We start from the raw sequence: 20,481 nt of genomic DNA on the forward strand, positions 1-20,481 counted from the left end.
CATTTCCCACCAACAAATGACATTGCAAACACTTTCAAACATCCTTACCTGTTCCAAAAAAAAAAAAAAAAACATCCCTGCAACCCCACCAAGTGATTTAGTGACAGTGCCCAAACACAAAAATTAAGATACTTGCCGCACGTCCGCTTCCCTCTGCGACATTCACTCCTCGCCGACGCGCCGTGGCCGTCGAGTACGTCCCGATACTTCATCTCCACCCTAAAAAATAAAAAAATATACAAGCATTCAGTGTGGTGTACAATCACAAATGCCGCATTCGAGAGTCAGTCTCCAATTATTGTTACAATTTTCAATCTTATGCCTGTGGACCGTTATCGCTAACGATTCAAAACCCATCTACAACCCACAAAACGCAGCTACCGCTTGAGTCGCAAACGCTACGAGGGGAAAATCTATAGAAACCAAAAACTCTCAATTAACAACTAAATCCTTATTTTGGGCCAAGGGATCAAACCGTTCCAAATCGTCGCTGCCGTCTTTTTACTCACGTCATCCAATTTGAAGCTACGTTGCCTTCGGATCTTCCTAACGTTCGCTGACAGATACGTCGCCAAATTTGCTCAACTGAGACGACTACCTGCGCAGCCCATCTTTTAGTCTTTTTTTTTTTTTTTTAAACACACCAACTGAAATGAGACATGAACACATCTCATCTCCCTGCATACGACACCTTCCTGTCGCCATACTCCAACACTTACACAACGCCGAGCCGACTAACAACTCAGACGTGGATGATTTCCATCTGCACGTGACTTGGTCGTGACGTAGCACAAATTCCAACCAAGTCTTACTGTACAACTGGGGGAAACCTGACTCCAAACAAGTCCTTTCCCCTTTTGGTGAACTCTCAGTGCGTAATGGATGGCTAACTAAGGGGGGGAGGGGAGGGGGGGGCACACTACACCATGAAGCCAAGGAAAACGTCAAAACACCTTTGGCAGAGTCACAATGACTTACAACATTGCTACTATGTTGAAGTCAAGAGAGTTGCACTTCATAATATTAGAAGAGGGGGGGGGGGGGTCCTTCAACATGAGTCATCTTCCCTAAATGCAATCACAGCTAGTGATATCAACCTCGGGGGCGGGGGGGGGGGTTCTATGTGGACGGGACTCTGCCTATACTTAGCAGTGCAGGGGAAATGACATACAATTATTTGTTAACATCTTCCCGCCCCGCCTCAATACAAACATCATAATACACTTGGTCTTTTTTTTAAACATCATTTTATTTACAGCTTTCACATGTGTTACCTTGGTTTTCAGCCGCCGGGGGACTTCTCGCTGCCTATCGCCCGATGCGCTAAAGGGAGAAAGGGGAAAACATTTCATTCCCACTACATCTTAAAAAAACAATTACAGTTTCATAACGTGCCGACAAAAAGCATCAAACTCAAACTGCTTGCCTCCGTTAATAACGCCTGACTTTAAACTACTTCGCTAACAATTACATTTCGTCAACATCGACTTCGCAACATAGTCCACTTCTCTAGACGTACTCATTCCAAAAACTTGATTCGTCTGCTTTTTAAAGTCAACTTCTTTTCAGCCGACGGCAGACGTCCACTCAAATGCCGCTCGGGACCCGCTCGCCGAGCCCGACGACCTTCCGTCACTCCTCCGCTGAGCCCAAGCGCCTTCATCCGCCCCCTCCCGTTCACCATTTACATGCCGCACGTCGTCCTATCCAACCATTCTCCAAACGTCACGAGCCGGGAAGCTAAATCCTGAAAACAAAACGCCTCTTCCCCAACAGACAAATACCCGAAGCTTATTGCGTCAAACTTCAAAAAGTGGCTCCGCGATAACCACCGTGTCTTACTGTGACAATCACAAAGTCCTCTTCTGAAAAACTGGTGCGCAAACAAACCTGACTGACTGACTGGCTTCAAATTCTTGTGCGAGGAGGAATGGGCCGGGATTACGCGATCCGAAACAATTATCCAAACTCAAACACATTCCATTTTTTTTTCTCTCCTTTTACTTGGGACCACTGGGAAAATAACTACCATGTTTACTCAACTGAGGAGTCAACGGCGACCTGCGCAGCCCATCTTCACCGTACTCTTTTTTTTATTTTTTTTTTAAACACCAAAAGTCTCATTCGACTACAGACAACATGTTTCTACACGGTATGTCAACTTCCGCTCTGTACGTTCCATTTCCCGTGCCGCAGGTCGGCTTTCCGCGTCTGCTCCGCCGCCGGCAAAATAAGCCTGCCCGTTACCGCTGCCCGGCGCTCTTCTTCTACCGACGACTGCTGAGAAGACGACGCGGCCCTCGAGTGCCATCCAATACAAAAAACTAAATGACTTCAGGGTGGACTTCGCCTTCCGCCCGACGTTAGCGGGGATAGGCTCTGACGACCCCCCGTGTGAGGATAACCCACTTCAACAATACATGCTCTTTTTGGTTCTACCCGCCTCTTTTCTTTTAGCCTGCAAACCGCTACCTACAAACGACTCCAATAGCAAAATACTGCAGACGCTCAACTTCACGCGTCTGAGCAGGTTCAAACTTAGCCAAGTCACGACCGTCGTGGTACTCCGCTTTGAAAACATTTCACCTTCGTTCAACGCTTCCCTAATATCACGGCCGCCGACATTTGCGTCAGTTGCGCTCTCGTTGGCCTCTCCCGCGCTATTTCTTGCTTTACGAGCAGGTGAACGCAACTCATTTGAACTGATGAAAACTAACACAGACACACTCTCGATTCTTCTATTCTGTATAAATTCAGATTTTGAGGGATTTCTCTTGACTACATGCGCAGGGGAGGGCACGTTGACCCCAAATACTTAAAGTCTTTCGCCCTCGCCATCTCTTCCCCCTCAAACGCGCCTCCATCTTCCTCATTGTTCCTGCGCCTGCCGCCGCGACGCATCGCTTCAGCTACCGCCATCGCGGTCCGAGGGGATTACAGTCTAACCCCGTGCATCCAGTCGTCCGGCGCCAAAGTGGAAGGGGCTCCGAGCGGCTGCCTGACGCAAGCGCACCTCGTCGCCTTTCAAGCCGCCCTCCTAACATTCTCCGCCACACCAGACTTACACGTGCAACCCCGCGATTCCTCCCTTGGCTCGCAGTCATAGGCTTTCTCGACGTCGACAAAAGCGCCATACGCCTACTTCTGACCTTCCGCTTCTTTGCTAGCCCGCGTTTCTCAAACTCCCTCGATTTCCAGCTTCCGCCCCTTTCCTATCACAGGACGCCGACTACTCTCCTGCCTGCCTGTCATAGTCCATCCATCCAGACCCAAACTCACTAAACATTCTTCCTCTCTCGTCTTCGAGCGCACCATTCGTCGCGCTCTACCTTTGCCCTCTTCGTCTTCCTCCGTAGAGCTACCTTCATTACAAACCTTCAGATGACGTGCACCAAACAGAATCCGCCGGCGCGTTTCCACACCTCTTGAACGTCACCCCATCCTGCCTCCTCTTCTGGAAAACCGCCTTCACTCCTGCCATCGGCATCCTTTCTGCAAAGTCCACCGCCATCTGTCCCTCAAGCTTCCTTTCCGACAAGTCACGCTGACCGCTCTCTCCTTCGTCACCCCGGTTTCCTTCGACGTGGGTCCGGCCTCCCCGCAACCGCTTCGGGTAGTTCCTTCCACGGTTCTCTCTTTCAAATGCACGTCGCTTCCCGTGTGGCGAGCGTAACCGCTAACCACATTCTACTTTCGTTCCCCCCGTTCGGGCTCACCGCAGCGTATAATCTTCTTCCATCCAAGCCCATCTTGTACACCCTCGCAACATCCGTCGACCTTTGCTTCGGTCCGCCTCTCGCCGTCTTCCTCGGCACCCTTCTGTCAACATACTCACTCTCTCGTCTCGGAATACGTCCAAACCGTCAAAGTCTTCTCTGACCTCGTCTACAAAACATCCAACTTTGCCTGTCCCTCCGAGGGAGCCGATTTCCAAATCCTATCCGACCCGTTCGCTCCAAGCATCTTCGTTTCTGCCCCGTCTTCTTTCTTCAGAGCCGCCGCCGCCGCCGCCTCTAAGCTTTTCCCGTCATTGTACCCACATTCAGAATCCGTACCCTCACTCGTCGCCTCTGCGTCTTCCTCTTCCCACCAAAGACCCTGCTGGGTTCCGTCGGCGGAAGCCGTACAGTACAGCCTTCTTTTCGCAAACGCTCCCGTGTGTTTGCCCAAATTTCAAGCCCCTTCAACTTCCTAACGCGACCCTCTACATTTATCCGGGTTTGAAACTAAACTACACATTGCACTGCCTTCTCCCCCCCCCCCTATACGATTGCATTGTTTGTTAACTCTAGTAAAACTATAACATACGTGAGGTTTGGGACTAAACTACTACAACATTTCGTGACTGTAGCGTTGATCAAAAGTATTACAAAGTGACATGCACTAATCCAGCCTTCACATAGAGAGATTGTAAAGGCTTCGAAAAATGCCCTCTTCACATTTACACCTTCCTACAAACACCGGAGGAAAAAAATAAAAATTACTTACCAAGTTGGACCAACTTCTTACATTATTGCTCCATATTAACTCCTCCCGCAAACGCTACAGTAAATGACATCCTCAAAATTCTCATGTTGCCGCGCAAATACCACTTTTCACCATTTCTCACAAATACAAAAAAAATTACAAACGCATTACATTGAACGTCGTCACAACTTTATTTTATGGGCAACTCAAAATTACACATTGCCAGTTGGACCGTTGCACGCACCTCCAATAAGCCCGACTGGTCCCTGCTGCCCATTTTGTTCTTCTTCATCCTGGGGACAAAAATTAAAAAAAAAAAAAATTAAAAATAAAAACAACTGTGACCCTTTGCAGCCTTAACATCATACATATCTCAGTATAAACATTCAAAAAAAAAAAAAAAAAGGACATTCCGTGTGCACCCGGTGACTCGGTGAGAAAGTGCACACAAACACCAAAAGTTACAAAGATTTACTCTCAGAGTAAAGTGGGTACTTAGCTCTTGAAGCAGCTAAACTACTCCATCTTGCCACCTTTCTTCTCAATGACTGCAACGCCAAAAAAATAATTACAATATTGAAATAGTCTAACACAACCTCAACACTTTCATAGATAACGGACATCAATTGCACTCACCTGTTGACCGACGTTCAATTGCCCGCGACCGCCACTTCGTCCTGGGGAGACAAAAAGCTAAGTAACCCGTTTCAGCCTTCTCGCCTTGACGTCACTCTTAGCCATGTACGCAAAACAAAAAAGGAGAGCCCGTGCCCGCCCGGTGAGGAAGTGCGCACAAACGCCCACGCCCACAAAAATTGGTACTTAGCTGTTCCAACGGCAGAGCGCTTGCACCTCTGCTCTGGACGCCTGCCAAAAGAAATACTAAATATATCACTAATCCTGACCGCACTTTCACACATGTCGTGGAAATAAACTGGACGCTCACCTCGACAAACAAACTAATCCTTGCTCTTGGAACAGAGTACCCGTCGAGTCAGCTTCAAAGATTCAACTGCCGACTCCTCTAACGCTCTTCGCAACTCCAATTCTAAACAAAGACTAGCCCGACCACCTCCACGCCGTCTCCGCCTTCCTTCAATCTCAATAACCGAGCGCCTCCGGCGACATCCTTCATTGCAAAACTACCTTCCAGAGCTACACTCAGCCAAGGCTCCGTGCTCTGCCCGCTCCCATTTACATCTGCCCTCCGCAATGATTCAACAACAACAACAACAAAAAATAGCAACTCATCTGTACGCCGCTTTATTCTTGGCTCGTGTCGAACTTGTCCGGCTTCTTCTCAACCCTGCAAAAACGAAAATATTACATTCTTAAAAAACACTTTCAATTTACATTGTCAAAATGGGGACAGAACATCCTCAACACTTACCTGGTTCTTGGTGGCATCCACTCCACGCTGCTAAACTAAGCTTCGAGTTGGACGCAAGTCCTTTGATGACCCAAATAACATCACGGCATTCGTTCCAGAGGGCTTAGAGGGGGGGGGGGGGGAGAAAATATACAATTAAACAAAAACCTTGACATTTTCATTCAGCTTCTTCTGCTGCATTGTTGTGAGTCTAACGGTCAATAAAAAAAAAAATCAACACTTACCCATCTGTGTGCCGCTTTATTCAAGAGCGTGTCAAATAAGACCAATCTGACTGAGCCCTGCCGAAACAGATCATTTCCAGCCACAGTTAGCCTTTCCTATTATCTCAATTGATCTTCTACTGCAAAAACATGCACACCGTTACTTAGTCAACAAACTTTTACTTTACTTACCAGCGTTCTGCTTTTCCTCGCCACTTCCCGTCCCAAAGGTCTTCTTCTCTCCCGCCAACAAACAAACACTACTCATCCATCACTTTGTCTCACCGGCAGATCTGCTTACCCGCGCGCGGCCGGTCGGCTCGTCTCCAAAAAATTACTCGCGCGCCGCCCCGCTTGGCAAAACGTACCGCGTGTGTACTCGTGACCCTCATCTTGGGACTCTTTCCACTTGCTCGGCGCATCCCGCGTTTCCACCTTTACTCTACAATGAGTTCAAATAAAAATGCATTGCAGTCGTTTTGTACATACAAATGCTTTCTTGTATTTACTATTTTACTTGCTTTTTTTTTTTTTTTAAAGCAGCTAAAGTACATTTGGAAGTTATTTCACCCAAACACAGCTTTTACCATTACTTTTAACATCCGTACACAAAATTCACTCTTTTTCCATCCCTACGCAACTTACTAGACTGTTCCAATACAAACAACTGTTGCCGTAGAGGGTATCGTCCATTCGTTGCAAACGCACCTCAAAAAGCCCACCACATTTTCATCTTGTCGCTGCAGCCCCTTTGTTGCGCCTCATCCTGGGGACGCAAAAAGAGAGCTTACATATTTCAGCCGTGTTGCCTTGACACAATTCACATCCGAGGACGCAAAAGAAAAAGGACAGTCCGTGCGCACCCGGTGACTTAGTGAGAACGCGTGCACAAAAAAAACTAAACTCAATAACATTTACTCTCCGAGTAAACATGGTACTTAGCTCTTAAAGCCCCAATACGGATCCATCTTTTTTTTTTTCCCCCCCGCTATCCTGGAAAAGGGATTTCTTAGTTATTTATACCGTATATAACCGCAACCGTTTTGCACACTCACCTCAACCGAGATGTTGATCCCGCGACAGAGTACGGGTTCAGTCACCCTCAACCGTTTCCGATCGCTCATTCCAAACCCTCTTCATCCTGGGGAAGCGACAAAATAAAGTCAGCCTTCAAGACGTGACACGAGCGTCTCACTACACTCAAATAAATTAGGTAAAAACATTCAAAGAAAACAAACAGGATAGTCCGCGCACACCCAGTGACTTTGTGACAAAGTGCGCACAAACACCGACATCGACCAAGACTAATACTCCCCCGGTAAAGTCGGTGCTCGGCTCTTGAAACGGCAAAACATTTCCACTTTGATTCTGGATGCCTCCTAAAAAAAAAAAAAAATACAACAAACACCTCAACATGTTTTCCAGACATGAATGCTAATTAGCGACACACCTCAAACAACATGTGCAATAGGAATTCATCATTAAAAAGCTGCACTTTTTCCCCACCGCCACTCTTGCGCCCTTTCCCACACCCTTCTGACCACTGCAACAAAAACATTTACATTCTGCCTTTGCTCCCTTTACCATTTTTTTTCCCTTCCAGCCGCTCTATTAAAACAAAACAAGCACAAACCTTTACTCCGGAGGAAGTCATGATGCTTTTTTTTTTTTTTGGGGGGGGGGGAACACATCGCCCTCTACTGGCTCTCCTGCAAACGACAATACAAATAACTACAGACCATCTAAAGTCCACCGACAACCACATCTGTCCGTCATCCCTATGCACACTTCCTCCCGGCCCTCGCCTCAAAAACACACCTTTGCAAACACCCAAAAACCAAACTGCACCTGCAGTCCACCAAGACCAAATCACCGAGCTCCCTAACCCGAAAAACCCGAATCCTTAAATGCGGATTTCGGAATCTTATCCTTATCTGACCCACTTCAAACTCTGCCCTGCAACAAAATAGACTGGGGGGGGGGGGGGCACAAGACAGACATATTACAAACTATCATAAAATCTACAGCTGTAATGCAATATTGAACACTCGACCCCTAAAAAGATTTTCATACAAATCCAATACTTACAAAAATACTACTAACCTACAAAATAATGCTAAACATTGAAAAAGACAAAGGCTACGTTTCCAATTACGCCGTCTTTTGTGTCAGAGAAAACAGGCGACAGGTGAAGCGTGATTTTTTTCCTCCCCCCCCCCATCGTTCATTTATCCCATTTGTCTCAAAGTGGCTGTGACGTCACTGAATACCAATTATTACATTTATAGCCTACTCATAAATATTACAAAACAAGATCCTAAAAACGACCGCAATATACACAACAGTCCAATAGGAACACTTAAAACACAAAAAGCGTCTAAACAACCAACTCGCGCGGACTCGCCTTTCCTTCGACGCTGCTGTTGCTGCTGCTGCTGCTGCTCCTGCGCCGGTAAAAAGCACGTCCACACCATGACAAACGTTTGCTTGCTCGCCTTGACGAAACGCGGCTGCGGCGGCGTCGTCGTCGCTCGTAGCCATTAACTGCACCTGGTGCATTTGGGACTCACCTGTCGCCAATTGACCCCTCCTTGGATATTGCCCAACCCGCGTCACTGACCAATCAGAGGCCAGAGATCTGCGTAAACCAAAGCCCGTTTTTTTTTTTTTGCTCCCGCCATTTTCTCAGACAACATCGCATGGTCCGGTATAGGGTTAGTTAGCGTTTTATCGCCGATTTGGGTTATTTAACCGAAAATATGGTTAAGAGGTGTAGTCACGGACTTTGTAATAGTGACGACGGGTATCCTGAAAGGCTAGTTGGTGGAGTTCCGTTCGTAGCCTTTCCGAAACCCAAGACCCGCTACGAAAAACGCCTTCGACGGATCAAACTTTGTGCGAGACCGCGTCGTCGACTAAATCCATCCAATATCAACCGCAACGCGTATGTTTGCGCGAAGGTAAGCCCTATATTTGATTTTCAATACACGTCTCGTACAAATGAATGAGCAGTTCTTTGCTTGCGTAACACAGCTTCGTGCCAACCGTTGACACGCTTCATCTGTGGTGAGCGATATTTAGCGATGATCAGACTGCGCAAACGTATCCGTTTCTTGCCAGACTGTGTTTGCGCAAAGATATGCCCTAAATTGGATTTTTTTTTTAATACACGTCTCATATAAATGAATGAGACGTTCTCCGCTAGCGTAACACGGCTACGTGTGAACCATTGAATGAAATCAGAAGCGTGGCGTCTCTCTCTCTCTCTCGGTTCAGAATCTGTTGTATTTGGGATCTATAATATATCGTCGACGTGAATGAAATCAGAAACGTGGCGTCTGTCTCGGTTAAGAATGTATTGTATTTAGAATCTATCATATATCGTTGATTTGAAACACGTTTTGCTTCTTCGCTTTTTTAGCACTTCGCCAACCAGTCGCTACCGTTGGAGAAATTACCACACCCCTTTCCTGCGGATCCCCTTTGTCGATCGAAATCTACCGGGAAGGCACCGTTGAAAAGAAAATGTTTGAACTTTGCCACTGGGGCGGTATGGTTTTATATGGACAATAACTCAACGTTGGATCGGTGGAAAAGACGACAGTGTTTTCAACTCCGACTATATTTTTCCATTGCGTAATGTGCCACTTCTCTGGGTTAAAAGTCACAATGCAGTGCTTGAAAATCCACTTCCAATGTACCAAAACAAGGAAGCGCAATGACAAGATTAAAGTACAGCCGTTCAAAACATTGTGCTTCGCGTCCCGAAATTTTTTGATTCTGGAAGCGTAACAGCGCTGGACAACAGTTTCTTGATGTATAAAACCCAGTTTTTCTTTAATCCTTCACAGGAAATCAACCGTAAGTACTCAGCCCGAGGAAAGCACCGTCGCAGAATATATTGGCACCCACGGCGCTACGTCTACCGCAACGGTTTCTACAGCGAGTCAGACGCATTCGAGATGGAAGATGTTTCTTTATTCAAGTTACGACAAAACAAAGTTGACCGTCCGTACGGGGAAGAACGCAAACATCCCGTGTGACACAAATGTAAACAACCCTAAAAAGAAACTCGTGGGTCAGTTGAACGTCTTCTGATACAAGACTGTACATGTTGGAAATAAAATGGACTCGCCTTATTCAACGTATTGTCCACAAAGTCAATGTTTGGGTATATTCTTTCAACAAATAGACCCGCTACTCTTGCGTAGACCGCAAAAATCACTAAACTCGGCTGTCCTTGGACTTGGTAGTCATAGTTGGGATGACTTTTGAGCCTCGATTGTCCGTCGTTATTTTCCAAACGCAAACTGTCTGAAGCGCCGGCTTCTTGTACGGGAACGTCCCGTGCAGAGTCGGAGCGTTTGACCTCAAGGGGTCCTGTCGTTCCGTTAGAGCACGCTTTGGAATCGGGTGTCGATCCAACGTGAGGAAATTTGGGATTTACTATTAGGCCGCGGTCTTGCGCTCCGTTTCCTGCACTCTTGATATATTGTGCAACTGCCGCTTTTTCATTTTTTTGGGTCCTTACAAAGTTTGCACTGAGCTGAAACGCTTCGGCTCCGTTAATTCCGTCAGAAATTAGTCGGTAATTTTCTTTCTTTGCGCAATTGCTCCAAAATTTGATGCCGTCAGAGTACCGTTGGCTTGGTCCCTTGTGCTTTCTTCAATCTTGATACGCTGTTCTTGATGTAGTTCAGTGAACCGTGTCTTGAAGAAATCAGCTGGCCTAACTTTTGCCGATTGAGGGAAGGCTCCGTTTCCGCAACGGGTCCCGACTGTCTTTGCATCTTTTAGTTCAAAGAACGTGGCCTGGAAAAAAAAAAAAAAAAAATTTCATGAGTGATTACAGTTTGAAAAATATACACTTGTGTCATCACGTCCGTGTAAAGTGTTTCAACTATGTCAACGTAGTGTCCAAAATTATATATACATTTTATTTTTTTTGCAGGGGTTGAACCGCTGGATCTGATGCGGTTAGTCGCTGAAGAGGAAATCCTGCGGGGAGATTATGCCAAATGCGCACTTGAACACGCCGGAGGAAAAGTTGAGACGGAACGACAATGCCGCGTCTCCATCTTTCGCTGTTGATGCGCTTACGGAGGATGAGAGCCATACGCATTATTACACAGGCTTTTCCAAGGACTCATTCAATGCCATTTTCAACTTTTTGGTGCCTGACCCTGATTCGTGCCCTTTAAAATATGTTGGCAAAGGCAATCTTTCTCAGATAAAGAAGATATCATTTAAAGATCAATTACTATTGACTCGACGCAAACTTAAAAAAACGATTCGGACCTACGAGACCGAGCTTTTCCGTTTAGTCTTACGCGGCAAATTTGTTGGCGTTGCGTTCCGGTCGTGGGTGAATTACGTGCATCTCCCCTTTGGTCAAGTATGCATCCGGCCACCCGGAGATGTTGTTATACGTGAACGCGGGCCGGGTAATTTCAGACGGGAATTCCCAGCTACTTTGAGCGTTATTGATTGTACTGAAATTACAATTCCAAAGCCTTCGTCACGCGATGCCCGGTCTCAAACCTACGGTACTTACAAATGGCGTAACGCGCTCAAAGCCTTAGTTGCTGTAGATCCCAGAGGGTCCGTTATATTTAGCTCCATGCTGTTTGCTGGATCCATTTCTGATAAGGAAATCTTAAAAAAAAAAAAAAAAAAATAAATCTGCATCTCAGTCAATGTTGAAACAACTTGTTGAGATTGCATATCTCAAAACGGGTGACGGGATCGTGGCTGACAAAGGTTTGGACGTTGTGAAAGAAGGAGAGGATGGAGGACTTCAACTGAACCTTCCACCTTTTTGCCAAATCTGGGATACAAATGAATTCACACGATGTGAACCTGACACACAAAAAAAAAATGGCCAAACGCAGAGTTCGTGTACAAAGAGCCATCAGACCCATTCAAAGTTTCAAGATAACCGAGTGGCCCGATGCCTTTGTCGCTGACGTCTTCAATTGCGCAGATTTGCCACGCCATTGTGTATGAAAACAAAGTGAAACTTACAGATGTTGCAAGACCACTGGCAACAGGCACTGTACCCAGATGAGCGTTCAATGTCAGTCTTGGGCTGGACGCCGCGTAGGCCGTTGAACGCTCGTCAACATCTTTTTGGTGGACTTTAATGTTTCTGTGAAATAAAGCACTTCGACACTTGATTGAGTTTATTCATTGTTGGTTATTTTCGTCACATCACGCAATAAAACGTCAATGAACTCCGCTTAAAAGAATTGTTGTGTACGAATAATATAAAATGGGTGCGTGCGTGCGTGTCGGTATTGTTATTATTAAATTATCCTGAAATGATATTTCAATTACGGTGACGACAGAACCAAACTGTTGGAGCGTAATCAAACTCATTACATTTACCTGCAGTCTGTTCCTCACGGGTCTTTTCTTTCTTGCAAGTTTGGGGTTGACAAGTACAACTCGTGGAACCGCAGCCGGGCTCGATCTTCTGACCTCTCGGCTTGCTCCGTTGCTCCGGAAGAGATGCGCGCGCCAGTCGGGACGACGCTTCTGTGAAGCCCTTCATCTGCCGTCGTCGTAACGCTATTACCGGCCCAACGATACGTGAACGGGATCCGGAAACACTGGGGAAAAAAAAAAAAAAAAAAAAAAAAAAGATTGATATTTTAGAGCCTTTACGGGTTTTGGACGTATTGACGTTGTTGTATTACAATCCCGTAGAGGGCCGAGGCTCGATGGAAAAATTCCAAAAGCCAAAGAAAAATGATCAGTTCTGGGACTGAATCGAGTGTACGTTTACATGGTGAACTACCAACTTGCCCGCAAACGTGGCTCGAGCGCCGAGCAGCGACGCTTTGGAAAGCATCTACTCCTTCAATGGGGAGTATTTTAGGGATCAAATACAGGTCATGGAAACATTCCGTACACAAGTGCGATCGGTAACTATCAATGACGAATTCGTCTTTGGGTTATAGAAACATCCGTTCGCGTACCGTTGTTTTCCACAAATGTATATTAAGAACATGCTAAATACAACAAATGCACTCACCCCGCTTGACGGATGTCCTTGCGGGATTCGACTGCGGATGCAACGTATGCGGCTGCTCCGTCTTCCTTTGACTCCGGAAAAAGACCTGGCGCTAATTTCCGTGGTTTCTCCGTCGATAGGCATGGAAATGTCGTTCCAATACCCCTCGCTGAAGGACTTGAAGCCCCGCTGTCTGCTTTTCGACCATATTTCACTGTTAGCTAAGAACGCGAGTGAGAAATCAGCCGGTAAATCGGACCGTCTCGCCCGTTTCTTTTTTGTGCTGCGCCGCCATTTTTTCCAATTGGTTGTCTTACGTCGGCGCACGTGGCTTCGGGAGGCGTGGTTAAGTGCCCTGTACGGAGGGGTCAATTAGCTCCTCCCCTCACACCCCAATGGCGCCCGAAATAATTAGTCCAATTTTAAAACTCAACAAATTACAAAAAAGGCGCACACAACTTGAGCAGCATACACGCAACACACCATTATTAGCAGTAGCGATTAAAAGGATCGAAAAACATTGACGTCACTTCCCCGCGAGTACTTGTACTTTGTTACTTTCCGCCGCTGAAAAACAACAAATACATTCAAAACTTTTACTCCGATAAATGTCTTTTATTACGTCCGCAAAAACCCCAAGAGTGAAGAGAGGACACGCAAACGCAGTCCGGACTTGAACCCTCAACCTCGTGACTGCGCGCCACACGTTCCCGCGTCAAATTGACCGCTAATCGCTGTCGCTGTCGTCGTCTTCGTCCTCTTCTTTTTCCACCTCCTTCGTCTGCGGCTCGTCCACCAGTCCCGCAAAAAAGTTGCTCTCCCCGGCGGCCTTCTTGGAAAGCGATTTCATGCGTCCGTCCTTCTTCTTCCTCTTGCGGTACTCGTCGACGACGGTCGCCGCCAGCGCCGACACGTCCCAGAACTTGACCAGCTGGTCGTGGCCCGTGCTGAGCAGGAAGCGCGAGTCCCGGCTTTTGGCCAGCTCCTCCACGGGCTCGCCCGCGTGCTGCCCGACGCAGCCGACGACGCGGTTGGGGAGGATGTTGACGGCCCTGAAGGCGGGAAGTTCAGCAGCGCTACGCGTCAACCGAATCCTCATCACGTAACGGCAACATTTGTGTGATCCGGCTCTAAATATCTGATCGCGATCATCGCGTCGGTAGGGGTGCCGACGCTTACGCGACGGAGCCCCGCCGCCGGTTCCTAAAGTCCCACCGACCTGATGTAGCCGTCCGTCGAGCCGGTGCAGACGATGTTGTCGTCGATCGGGGCCGCGCAGTCCACCGACTCGGCCCGGAGGGCGAAACGGTCGCTGGTGGCGCCGAAGCCGTCCCAGTTGAAGATGTAGACCGTGCCCTCGCTGGAGCCGCACACCACCTTCTTGCCCCGCTTCATCAGCGCCACCGACGTCAGGTCGCCGCTCTGGGGCTCCGACAGCAGCTCGAAGCGCCGCCTCTTGATGTTGAAGACGCCCATGGTGCCGTCGCCGCTGCGTTGGGTCGTCGCGGCGGAAGCGCGTCAGCGAGGGCGTGCGAGCCCGCGAAACGGACGGGTCCCCGTCTCACCTGGCGGTCAGCAGGATCCTCTTGGCGTCGTCCACGGCGATGTCGGCGATGTAGTCCCCGTGGTGCTTGACGTCCATGATGGCCGAGCCTTTCCTCGTGTCCCACACCTTTGGACCAAACGTCACGCAAGCCGTCCACCGATCTGCTTACTTCACAGCGGTTTTAACGCAGAAACAACATGCAAACGTTTTTTTTTTTTTTTTTTTTGTTGGTTTGAATATGCCGACCTTCAGCGTTCCGCCGTCGTCTCCCGTGGCCAGAATGTTGGCGTCCACCAGCAGCAGACTATTGATGGGAGCCTGGTGGGCCCCCCGGATCCTGGTCACCAGGCGCCCGCTCTCCGCGTCCAGCACGTGGACAGCCTTGTCCCTGGAGACGCTGTACAGCTGCAGGCCGTCCTCGGAAAAGCGCACCTGGCGGCACGACTTCAGGTGGTGCCCGGAAGACCACAGCTCGCGGTTCTCGCCAGCCGCGCACGAATAGGCGAAGGCGTACACGTCCCCGTCCACGTCCCCGCAAACCAAAACGTCTCGGTTCGGGTGCGCGGCCACCGTGTTGGCGACCGCCTCCAGCCGGATGTCCTGCGGGGTGTCCAGGATCCTCGGTCCGGCCGGCTCGTCTCCGTCGTCATCGTCCGAAGCAGAGCCTCGCAGTTCGGAATCTGAAATTGCGTCGATTTGTGACGTTGAAGACGACACGGCGTGTTCCGCGGAAGCCGCCATGTTCGATAGTGTGCGTGTCTGTTTTGATTTTGTCTGCTTCGATTCTTTTTCCGCTTCCTGTGCTTGTTAATGACGGTTGCCCCCGCCCCTCTCCCCCCCCCCCCAAAAAAAGACTGCCACCTAGTGGTGCGGAATAAGTGGCAGTCATGCGGCTATTTTTTGGGGGGGGAAATACTGAAAAAAATAAACGTATGGCATTCATTCATTCACACTGCTGTCCGTTACAGAAATAATAAAACTACTTATGTTTCCAACTTTTTGATTCACTGCTGTTTCATGTTTCATTCCCACGTTCGTAAGAAACTCCACTCAAGTTGAACGCTTGACTTTTCTTTGAGACTTTTATTTCACGTCACCTCAGCCGAGAACGATTTTAATGTGGTGGGGAGGCGGAAGTGCTTTGAGCGTGACGCATTTTTTCCAGCTTGACGCAGGTCTGGGATCGCTGCGGCTCATCGCGACGTCGCGGCTTTGTTCGACCCGGATTCTTTCATGAAGGTTGGCAACTTCTCTTGACCGATCCAACTTGGGGGGTAACGTCAGCCGCGACATTCTCGTTTCGAGTCTAGACAACGAGCCTTCCCTCCAAAACGGCTTGCGCACTTGCCACCTATCGCGCAATTGAAGGGATGGAGTCGGAGTAAGAATGAAATGGCGGCCAACTCTGGCTCAGTGACGTCATTCACGCCATCAGCCTCTCGTGGACCGCGTGCCGGCAAAACAGACTTGGTGCATTGCGGTGGGGGGGACGACGGCCAGGTAACGGGATGACGTCGCGGGGAGCAAGCCCCCGGCGACCGTGCGACTGTCCGGAGGCGTTGAACCGGCGTCCATTTCAGATAGGCCGCGTCCTCGTTGCGGTCGCAGGTGAGGGAGAGACCATCTGAGCTGACTTTTGGGCCACATTTCAACCCATTCAAAGTCACTACAGTAGTCAGTAAACGTATCCCAATAGAGGTCAAGTGTGCTTGCGTCAAGCCGACTCAAAAACGAACCGTCGAGGCGACGTGATTCCTTACCGAGTGGGTTCCAACGGACCGCCGCGTCAAAAATGACTCATCTCGTCCGTGCGCCCGCGTTGCGGAAAATGAACGGCAGCGCAGTCTTCGGAAGCGTCGCCTAGCCTAACCCATACCGAAGCGGGGGAAATCCCAATTTTATTTACAAACGTAACTCGTCCGCCCCGAATGACGGAGCTTACGACCGTATCGCTGCGCTGCGTCGACGCCAAAACTTCACCGTCACGGTTTGTCTTTTTTTTTGGGGGGGCTTCAGTGTTGATGTCACCTGGCCATGTCCGCCGTGGTGTACCCTCGCGAAGAAGCCCCGGAGCGTCTGAGCCAGGACGAGATCGTGGTCAACGCCAAGGCCGTCATGCAGGGCCTGGAGACGCTGCGCGGCGAGCACGCCCGGCTGCTCGACTCGCTGCTCGACTGCGCTCACCCGTCGGCCGCGCGGGAAAAGTCCGGCGCGCTCCGCAAGAGCGTGGAGGCCATTGAGCTGGGCCTGGGAGAAGCTCAAGTAAGTGACCCCCCCCCCCCCCTCCTCTCGGAGGCGCTCCCTCACCCGCCGGCTTGACACCGCCCCCTCCGTGCAGGTGATCGTCGCCCTGTCGGGCCACCTGAGCGCCGTCGAGTCCGAGAAGCAGAAGCTGCGCGCCCAAGTGCGGCGCCTGTGCCAGGAGAACCAGTGGCTGCGCGACGAGCTGGCGGCCACGCAGCGCAAGCTGCAGCGCAGCGAGCAGAGCGTGGCGCAGCTGGAGGAGGAGAAGAAGCACCTGGAGTTCATGAACCAGATCAAGAAGCTGGACGACGACGACGACGACGACGGCGACGACGACGACGCGGCGGCCGCCTCGCCCTCCGAGGAGAAGAACCGAAGCAAGGACGGCCTGGACGACTTGTTCCCAAACGACGACGAGCACGGGGCAGGTACGGCTCCGGGAACCGTTTACCGGCGAGAACGAGGAGCTTCCCGTCGACCAGAGTTGTTCCGCTGGTCGGACCGGGAAACTCGACGCCCGATGTCAACTTACTGTCGTCGCGGCGACCTCTCCGTCGTCTCCGACGCAAATAGCCTCGGGACCTCGTAGTCGCACTACGAGACCCGACGCCGTCTTTTCCGCGCAGCTCAGCCCGGCGGCGAGGCGGCGGCGCGGCGAGGCGGTTACGAAATCCCGGCCCGCCTCAGGACGCTCCACAACCTGGTCATCCAGTACGCCTCGCAGGGCCGCTACGAGGTGGCCGTGCCGCTGTGCAAGCAGGCCTTGGAGGACCTGGAGAAGACGTCGGGCCGCGATCACCCCGACGTGGCCACCATGCTCAATATCCTGGCTCTGGTCTACAGGTACGTCCGGACGGGAGCGGCGTTATCGCGTGACGTCGTCATCGCGACCCTCCGCTCCGCGCGCAGGGACCAGAACAAGTACAAAGAAGCGGCGCACCTCCTCAACGACGCCCTCGCCATCCGAGAGAAGACGCTGGGCAAGGACCACCCCGCGGTGGCCGCCACCCTCAACAACCTGGCCGTCCTCTACGGCAAGCGGGGCAAGTACAAGGAGGCGGAGCCTCTGTGCAAGCGAGCGCTGGAGATCCGGGAGAAGGTAGGACCCGCCCACGGTTGATTCACATTTTTTTTTTTTTTTTTTTTTTTTTAGGACGCCGGACTAATTCAAGAGTTGCGGCGCGCGGGCTGACGTAAAGTTCCGCTCGCAGTAATACGATATCGCTGTCGTTTATTTATTCGGTATTTAGTACGGGATCCACGTGGCCGAGTAGTGTCGGAAACCCGTTCCCGTCTCTAAATTGGCTGGCGCCTTTTCATTTTGGTTCGGGGTTCGCCTCCACAGGTGTTAGGCAAGTACCACCCCGACGTGGCCAAGCAGCTCAACAACCTGGCGCTGCTGTGCCAGAACCAGGCCAAGTACACGGAGGTGGAGTACTACTACCGTCGCGCTTTGGAGATCTACCAGTCCGAGCTGGGCGCCGACGACCCAAACGTGGCTAAGACCAAAAACAACCTGGTGGGGGCGCCGTTCCGCTTTTCCCTCTCCTTTTCGCCCCTTCTTTGTGCGTGAAGGCTCGCTCCTGTCTCTTCCCCCCCCCCCCCCCCCCCCCACACACACACACCCAGGCGACGTGCTACCTGAAGCAGGGCAAGTTCAAGGACGCCGAGGCGCTCTACAAAGACATCCTGACCCGAGCGCACGAGCGCGACTTCGGCTCCGTCAACAGTGAGTCGTCCGGCGCCGAACCGGATCCGATGAATGAAAACCTCATATTCCTTCGCGCAAATGCGGGTCTCGAGCAGTCAATGGCGCTCGATGTGCCAAAGGTAGACATTTAATTGCCGTACCCCTTGGCGAAAAATCGATACCGGTCCGGCGGTCCGACGACAAATGTCACCGGAAGCCGACTATTTAAAAACCGCTTTGGCGTTTGTGTGGCAGATGACAACAAGCCCATCTGGATGCACGCCGAGGAGCGAGAAGAGAGCAAGGTGGGCCGACGACGACGCGGGCCGCTCCGGAGCCGCCGGCTCACGGTTCCTTTTCCCGACTTGGACTTCCCCCTCGACTAGGGCAAGCGCAAGGACGCGGGGACGTACGTGGAGTACGGCAGCTGGTACAAGGCGTGCAAGGTGGACAGGTGAGCGGGTGGGATTCCGGAGGATCCCCCCGGGGAGGGTGGCCTCGGTTGCCTCCCAAAGTCGTGTCCTTCTCGTCGCAGCCCCGCTGTCAACACCACGCTCAAGAGTCTGGGGGCCCTGTACCGCCGCCAGGGCAAACTGGAGGCGGCTGAAACGCTGGAGGAGTGCGCCAGCAAGTCCCGCAAGCAGGTTGCCGCCGCGGGGACCTCCCGGATAAGTTCTCGGAGGAACTCCGTCGCGTGACTTTGCGTTCCCTCAGGGCTTTGACGCCGTCAACCGAAGCAAGGTGGTGGAGCTCCTCAAGGACGGAGGAGGAGGAGAGCGGCGACGCAGCAGGGAAGGAGGGAACGCCTCCGGGGCGCCGAGGGCCGACGGCGATGCCGACGACTCTGCCGAGTGGAACGGGGTCAGTCTCGCGCGTCCGTTGCAAAAGCTCGCCGAACCCAAAAGACTAAAACTTGCTAAACAGTTTTTACGTTTGAAAGACTTGAGACATTACTGAAACGTTAAGTACGCAAAGGCGGACGCCCGTCTCCCATTTCCGTCCTAGGACGGAAGCGGCTCCCTCCGCCGCAGCGGCTCCTTCGGGAAGATCCGCGACGCCCTGAGGAGGAGCAGCGAGATGCTGGTGAAAAAGCTGCAGGGCAGCGGGCCGCAAGAACCGCGCAACCCGGGGTGGGTATCGTTCTCCGACGCCGCCTCGCGCCATTACGACGACGATGATGATGGCGCTTGATCCCGATCCTCCAGAATGAAGAGAGCCAGTTCCCTCAACTTCCTGAATAAGGGCGCCGAGGATACCGCGCGGGTCAGCGACCGCAATTAAAAAAAAAAAAAAAAAAAAATCTCATTCAAACCTTCGCACGCGCTTTACATAAATGCTCTCGCGCCGACTTTTGCAGGACGCCGACTCGGGCCTGTCAGACTGTCGGGGACTCAGCGCCAGCAACGTGGACCTGACCAGACGCGACTCCCTGATCGGCTAGACTGACCCGGACGCTCCGCCGCGCGCGCTTTTATTTGATTTGATTTATTTATTTATTTATTTTTGGGGGGGGGTGGAGTGGGTTCACCGCATCAAGACGCGTCGGTCGCCGTCGTACTTTCCCACTCGGCATGCGAAAATCCAAACGCTGACGTAGCTGTAGCTCCACCGTCACATCGCTCGACCGCGATTGGCTGTTTAGAAGATGGGCGTGGCTCGGGGGACGGGACGGGAAGCGCTAGTACGTGTCCGCTTTTAGCAGCTCCGTGAACGTCGCGAGGTCGAATCCCGTCGCGTTGGTTTTAGCCGGAGCGTCTGTTGTCCCGACGCTTTTCCACAAAATGCACTTGAAGACGCTTCAATAAATTATACAACACATGTCCCCCGCTTGTATGTTTTCCGCACGCAGCAACGTTTTGTGCACAAGGGCCGCCCTTTTTAAACTCAGGACGCTTGTGGGAAAAACAATATATAAATATATACACA

At 50.8% G+C, this 20,481-nt stretch overlaps 2 protein-coding genes and 1 long non-coding RNA gene across 8 annotated transcripts; 1 reads left to right on the forward strand and 2 right to left on the reverse strand.

Annotated features, from left to right (window-relative positions):
• Positions 1-135: 135 nt before the first annotated feature.
• On the reverse strand, positions 136-7,726 carry LOC133494606 (uncharacterized). Of its 4 annotated transcripts, none has more exons than XR_009793335.1 (11): positions 7,694-7,726; positions 7,116-7,439; positions 6,769-6,826; positions 6,429-6,502; positions 6,253-6,295; positions 6,082-6,138; positions 5,858-5,959; positions 5,104-5,773; positions 4,712-5,015; positions 1,275-1,323; positions 136-219 (listed from the first exon to the last, which is right to left on the reverse strand). It is a non-coding gene; the product is annotated as an uncharacterized LOC133494606 (long non-coding RNA). The 4 variants fall into 4 exon arrangements; XR_009793336.1 differs by having other exon boundaries at positions 5,104-5,334; positions 5,414-5,773; positions 6,253-6,502; XR_009793334.1 differs by having other exon boundaries at positions 6,082-6,295.
• A 2,352-nt stretch (positions 7,727-10,078) lies between these two features.
• Positions 10,079-15,413, reverse strand: wdr55 (WD repeat domain 55). 2 transcript variants are annotated; one of them, XM_061808422.1, is made up of 8 exons: positions 14,868-15,413; positions 14,641-14,747; positions 14,295-14,564; positions 13,097-14,127; positions 12,448-12,671; positions 12,085-12,208; positions 11,615-11,715; positions 10,079-10,872 (listed from the first exon to the last, which is right to left on the reverse strand). In XM_061808422.1, exons 1-4 carry the CDS (start codon positions 15,360-15,362, stop codon positions 13,803-13,805), a joined length of 1,197 nt encoding a protein of 398 aa, XP_061664406.1. In that variant the 5' UTR covers positions 15,363-15,413; the 3' UTR covers positions 10,079-10,872; positions 11,615-11,715; positions 12,085-12,208; positions 12,448-12,671; positions 13,097-13,802. The 2 variants fall into 2 exon arrangements, with proteins under 2 accessions (XP_061664406.1, XP_061664405.1); XM_061808421.1 differs by lacking the exon at positions 11,615-11,715.
• Positions 15,414-15,732: 319 nt separating this feature from the next.
• klc2 (kinesin light chain 2) lies at positions 15,733-20,377 on the forward strand. Of its 2 annotated transcripts, none has more exons than XR_009793318.1 (14): positions 15,733-15,860; positions 16,638-16,883; positions 16,960-17,293; positions 17,492-17,708; positions 17,775-17,964; positions 18,211-18,384; positions 18,495-18,695; positions 18,811-18,860; positions 18,942-19,009; positions 19,091-19,199; positions 19,270-19,416; positions 19,561-19,685; positions 19,761-19,818; positions 19,913-19,994. XR_009793318.1 is itself a non-coding variant. In XM_061808414.1 (14 exons), the coding sequence occupies exons 2-14, from the start codon at positions 16,656-16,658 to the stop codon at positions 19,994-19,996; spliced, it is 1,884 nt and encodes a 627-aa protein (XP_061664398.1). In that variant the 5' UTR covers positions 15,733-15,860; positions 16,638-16,655; the 3' UTR covers positions 19,997-20,377. The 2 variants fall into 2 exon arrangements, 1 of the variants encoding a protein (XP_061664398.1); XM_061808414.1 differs by having other exon boundaries at positions 18,495-18,594; positions 19,913-20,377.
• Positions 20,378-20,481: the final 104 nt, after the last annotated feature.

This window comes from Syngnathoides biaculeatus, chromosome 21 (assembly GCF_019802595.1).
Source record: "Syngnathoides biaculeatus isolate LvHL_M chromosome 21, ASM1980259v1, whole genome shotgun sequence".
Lineage (NCBI taxonomy): Eukaryota > Metazoa > Chordata > Actinopteri > Syngnathiformes > Syngnathidae > Syngnathoides > Syngnathoides biaculeatus.